The sequence below is a fragment of the Carlito syrichta genome, unplaced genomic scaffold, assembly GCF_000164805.1.
Source record: "Carlito syrichta isolate Samal-C Ts95f unplaced genomic scaffold, Tarsius_syrichta-2.0.1 Scaffold119772, whole genome shotgun sequence".
Taxonomy (NCBI): domain Eukaryota; kingdom Metazoa; phylum Chordata; class Mammalia; order Primates; family Tarsiidae; genus Carlito; species Carlito syrichta.
In genome coordinates, this window is record NW_007063868.1 from 270710 (window position 1) to 276709 (window position 6000).

The 6000-nt window shown below is 35.0% G+C and overlaps 1 protein-coding gene across 1 annotated transcript in view; it reads left to right on the top strand.

Moving 5' to 3' along the window:
* CUNH2orf73 (chromosome unknown C2orf73 homolog) overlaps positions 1-4875 on the top strand; it is a 33590-nt gene extending 28715 nt beyond the window's left edge. The window contains exons 5-6 of the mRNA XM_021707512.1: positions 3286-3401; positions 4359-4875. Coding sequence (XP_021563187.1) covers positions 3286-3401; positions 4359-4718 — 476 coding nt within the window. The 3' untranslated portion in view covers positions 4719-4875. The remainder of the gene's footprint in view (positions 1-3285; positions 3402-4358) is intronic.
* The last annotated feature ends 1125 nt before the right edge of the window (positions 4876-6000 follow it).

Sequence of the window (6000 nt, forward strand, 5' to 3'; positions counted from 1 at the left end):
TAAAGATTTTTTCCTTTTAATACTTAAAAAATATTACTCAGTTATCAACTTGTATCCAATGCTGCTATTGAGAAATTTGGTATATATGCTTCTTACTTGTTTGCAGATAACTTACCTCTTCCTTTGAAAACATTTATAATTTTTTCTTTGTTTAGGTGATCTTAAATTTATTAAGTGACTTAGGTGTGGGTTTTTCCTTTATCTGTGCTACAGGATTGGGAAGAGAGTGAGACCAAGAAGAGGCCTAGGCAGGCTGCAGAATTGAAGAGGACACTCGCTCCTAGGGTCACACAAGTGCCTTCTTAAATCTTATATCCTTTGTGCCTCACTTGCCTCGTCTATTTCCTTCCTCTGCTACCTGTTTGATATTCTGTGAGCTCTTTCAGTCTGAGGCCTTTGATCTTTTTTTAATCCTTGAATATTTATCATCATTATTTCTTCACATATTTCCTTTTCTCTATTTCTCTGAATTCTGGTGTAGATACTTCTACCTTCCATGTCTCTTAGCTTTTCTTTTATATTTTTATTTCTCTATCTTTTCCTGTTGTCTTTTGAGAGAGCATCACAGTCTGATTTTCTAGTGGCTAAATTTTGTTACTTACCCCATTTATTTTTTTATTTCAGCTGTTATACTTTTAATATCTAACATTTTATAGTATTCCTTTTTTGCAACCTCCTACTCGTATTAATGATACTTTCTTCTATATCTTTGAGGATGTTTCGTTATTCTTATTTTAAATTCTTGGTATAATAATTCTGCTTCACATAGTATATGCTTACTTTTGTTTTTGTTTTGTTTTGTTTTTCTTTTATGGTCAAGTTTAGATTGATCATGTTCCACTAGGGAAACATGTGCAGGCAAAGGCTGAAGATCAGGGTCTGGTTTGCATGCCTCTCTGTGAACTTAAAGAAAATGAGGTTCAGGTTGAAGAGCTTCTAGTACCACCAAACTCATTGTGACCATCATTATTTGCTGCCATTCTACTAGGCTTATTCCTCTAGTCAGGAATCCACCCCACCACCCTTACACTGTTTAAAAAGAGGTATTACTGAGAAAAGGCAATAACTTGATGTTTCTAATCCACTAGCACTGATGGTTGCTAGGGGAATGTAGAAAGAAGAAATGCCCTAGGGACCAGGCAGTATGCATCCATTTTCATCAGCTCCTTATTCTGGAGGGACTTCTGTGCTGTTGTGATGTTACTATATTGATAACACATGGCTAGGCAGTTGCTTCCAGCCTCTGTGGCCCTGGGCACGCAATGATCTTTCCAAGGCAATGTGGAGAAAAGTCATGAGCAGATTTTAAAAGCTCTCCCTCAACCTCTTCTCTCTTGGCTGCATCTGACCTTCCTACCCTCCAGCCCAAGTTGTCACCAACCCTTCATACAGTTTACTAAAGCCTTTGGGTTTCTCACTTTTTTTAATAGTTCATTAGATTCATGCTTCTTCTCCCTTCCATTGTTTCCTCTTTTGTCAGGATACAAAAGAGCTGACCCCTTGCCAAATTTGAAGACCCTCCATAATTTGACCACTACACTCTAGAGACTTTAATAACATTGTCCTTAATCCTCACAATTCTGAAATCAAATTATTATTGTCTTCATTTTAGAGAGGGGGAAATTGAATCTCAGTGAAGTCTAATTTTTTTTTCAAAGTCACGCAGCTAAGAAATGTGGTAGAACCAGTATTTGAAAACATTTTCTTATACCCAGAACCCATACTTTGTATACTCCATTAACCCTACCTAATGCCTAAATTTAGAACGGCTTCATTTTATCCAAGAAGTAATCAAACTATGCTTCTGAGCAAACTAGTGTTCCATGAGATAGACCATGATATTCATCCCAAAGATGGTAGTCTTCTCCCACTTGATGGGAAAAAAAAAAGTAAGTTATAGATAGGATTTTTTCAGTGTCATAGTTATTAAATCTTTGCACTGTTGTTCTTTGTGTTCTATAGCAAGTCCTAAGAGCAAGATAGAAATGCATTTTAATAGCCAATCTCAATTAGAAATCAATAAAATGTTATCAGTTACTATTTTTTTAACTGCTAACTGGGGAAAGAGTGCCACTTTATATCACGTAATGTATAAATATTTGAATACTCATCACTCCTGCTAATAAAATGAATTTATATCGGTGTCTGAATATTGAACTGAATTCACAAATGTTTAATAAATGTAAATTTACTAACAAGTTTTCCTTCCTTAGTAATCCCCCAATTTCAAGGGTATGATTTTGTAAAATTAAATTTTATTTTATTTGTTAATAGTTAATACATGCATATGATACAAAATTCAAATGTGCTATAAAAGGAGATACAGTGAAAAGTGAAGCCACTGCTTGCCACCTCTGTCCTCTAGTCACCTAATTCCCTTTTCCTATGGGAACCACTGTTACCAGTTTCTTGTATATCATTCCGTAGACATACTAGGTGTACATAAACTCTTGCATACGTATTTTTAAAAATTTTTCCTTGGTAGAATTTTAGCTCACTAAACCTTTTTGATTATTAGCAAGAGTATGGAAGTTTCTCTGGTTCTTTAAATAACCCAGTCTGCTGGAAGTAAATTATTTAGAATATTAAACATACATGGAGTAGAGACCATTGTAATGAATTCCTGTATACTCATCAATCAGATGAAACATGATTTTAAAAAGTGATTTTTAAATGTTTTGATGTGCTTGCAAATTTTCTGAACCTCTGCCATTGGGTAAAATGAAAAGAATGATGTATTCAACTCTACAACTACAGCAGCCCTAGAGTCTTTCAGTTCATTCTGTTGGTTCTAGCTAGGAGCAACTTCAGCAAAGAATTTCTAGTCCATTGCCTTAACCACTTGGCCATGACTACAGATTCAGCATAGAATTTCTCATATTCCATCTACTAGTAAAAAATAAGTTGACAAGAAAATTGTACTTATGCTTTCCCTAAAACATATTGGTATCTGTATAAAAAAGCATGTCACAGATTTTTAAGACTAATAGATATTTAGTGTTATTGTATTAATATTAATTTAATATTAGTCTTAAAATTATTAATATTTCCACATGTGAGGCTAATTGGTTATTTTGATTTGTTTTTGCTTCATGGAGAAAAAACTGATGACTCCATTATATTTATTATTTAGATGTGTGTAAATAGTCTTGCTTACTTAAGTAATTTAGTTTTATTTTCATTTTAGTAAACCATGAATATTATGAATACTGGTCATATTTCAATATGCAAATCTAGTTTTTGTCCTAACTTCTGGTTTTTGTCCTAACTTCTTTTTTTTCTTAGTTCCACTTGCCTTTCCTGATGTATCAGCAAAATTTCAAAACAATTTTATAGAGCACATCTCTTTTATGCATCAATATGATGCCAGGAAAACTCCCAATGAGCCCATCTGGGGAAAGGTGAGACAGTATTTAGAATTAATTATTTAATAATTTAGAACAGAGTAAATTTATAGTAGAAGTTAAGCCCTTTCAAATCATAACCATCTTTCTAAAGTCTACCTAATTAAATATAGTTATTACTAGGATAGTCTCTCAGTCACATTAAATAGTAAATTTAATAAATGTAAATTTACTAACAAATTTCACAAGGAATGATATAATTTAGATCACAGTCTTTGGCATTTGGTTTACTTAAATTATTAAAATAATTTGTGTAAGATAATATAAAAGCTTAACTGGGTGCAGTGGTGCACACCTACAATCCTAGCTACTTGGGAGGCTGAGCCAGGAAGATCACTGGAGCTCAGGGATTTTGAGTCCAGCCTGGGCAATATAGAAAGACTCCATCTCTAAAAATAATAATAATACCAAAGCTATCTGATAAACCCTTTGATATGTTTAATGTATATGTGTGACAGGGAGACAAATATAAGTCAGTGATTGGATTTTTTTCCAACTACAGATGTTTGCTTTCATATTTTATTATTACTAAGTCTTTTGTTGGCATTAATAGATATTTAGGAGGCAATCAGAAATGTTTATGTCTATGAACTGTAGTTTTGGTTGTATCCATAGCAACCTATTGAGCAACAAATGAAATTTGATATGAATAGTCTTACAATCCAAATGATAGAAAAATTGATAATGGGAGATAAGAGATGCTTCTCCTTTGATTTTCTGCCTCTTCCCTTCCTGTTCATTTTCTGGTATGCCCTATATTGTAATTTATATAAAAATTTCACCAATAATTATTATGGTAGTGTCTTTGGTTTGGGACTAAGGTGACCGCCAAGAGGCAGAGAAATAAGTGCATGCATCACTAGGACTGGAGCTGACCCACAAATGCAGTTCACAGCTGCATCTTCCAGCAAGTTGTGTTCCCCTGGTTAATGTCAACTTTGTTTTCCTTTCCAGAGACACGGAGCTTTTGTGCAGAGAGAGATAAAACCAGGGAGTAGGCCAACAGTTCCTGAGGGAACAGAGGTATTACTGAATGCTCCAGGGTCATGTTCATCACAACAGCCCAAAAAAACAGAGAAAGGAAATTCAGTGGAAACCAGAATGATCTCATCGGGTCTCTACCAACAAAATTCCCAAGAGCTGTTAGATACTAAAACTCGCTTATCAGAAACAGACGTCAAAGAGGCAGCCAAGGTATGCCCCAGGAGTCCTGAGAGCAGAGAGAAAACTGCAGACATCTCTCAAACTACTATAACAGATGCTTTTCTCACAAAACTTGAGTCTTTAAATCCACCAGTAAAGGAATCAGGATAAATTACCTTCTTCAGATAAAAATACAATCCCTGGAATGTAGAGAAACTTTCACAATCATCATACAGATCCTCACATTTTTTTTTCTATCAGTAACCCCAGAACATACAATTTACATAAATGGAAAAAAGGAAAAAAAGATAATTGAAATACATCCAAACTTAAGTGTGGTTGCCAATGAGTGATGAATTGAGACATTATTTCTGTGTCAGATTATTTATAAACATAACTTTGTTTTGCACAAAAATGAACATAATTAACAAATATTATAAAACCTTGAAGAGAGGCCCTGTTAGACAGTCATGAGTTACAGCTCTGGAATCAAACAAATTAGGGTTGAAATGTTGGCTTCACTTCATTCCTTGAGCTAGAGGTACATTCCTTAACCTCTCTAGACATCAGTTTTCTCATCTCCAAAATTAGGAAAATAGCAACTTCATAAGATTATTGAGCATGAGATTATTCATTTTGATCAATGTAAGTGGTCACTGTACTCACATCATCACTGTTGCTATCATTAAATGTTCAATTTAAGGATAATGTTCTCCTATAAATTTAAATTGCCTTCCTTGTTCTAAATTCTAGAACTCCTCCATATATAATTAAGAGTGTGAAAATCTAAAAACATTTCTGCTCAGTACAAGATGCGTGCTCGCACACGCACACTCACAGGCACACACTTAATTTAAAGACATATGGGTACTTAGAAAATTGAAATATTTTCTAAATTGTCTTCTGTTTTACTTAGATCATTTTTAACACTAACTCAACATTTGCTTTTTGGATGAGTGTGGTAAGGATGAATCCTACCAGCTATCCTGATTTGGTGTGTTTGATATGCCACAGTATATTCACTGTAAGATAAGTTACATCGCCAGACGTGGTGACTCAAGCCTGTGATCCCACTACTTTAGGAGGCCGAGGCAAGAGGATTGCCTGAGCCCAGGGGTTCAAGACCAGCCCAGACAACTTGGTGAGACCTTGCCTCTACAATACACCAAAAAATTAGCCAGGCATGGTAGCATGCGCCTGTAGTTCCGGCTACTTGGAAGGCTGAGGTGGAAGGATTGTTGGAGCCCAGCCGGTCAACTCCAGGGTTGCTATGAGCATGCCATTTCCTCTAGCCTGGGCGACAGAGTGAGACTCCGACTCAAAAAAAAAAAAAAAAAAGTTCTATTATATATAAGTGGAATTGGTAAGAGTATTCCTCTCCTGGAAAGAGTATTTACAAATTTCCATGGGAATGTATCATTTCCTCATGATTATCTTTAGTACTGATAAGACT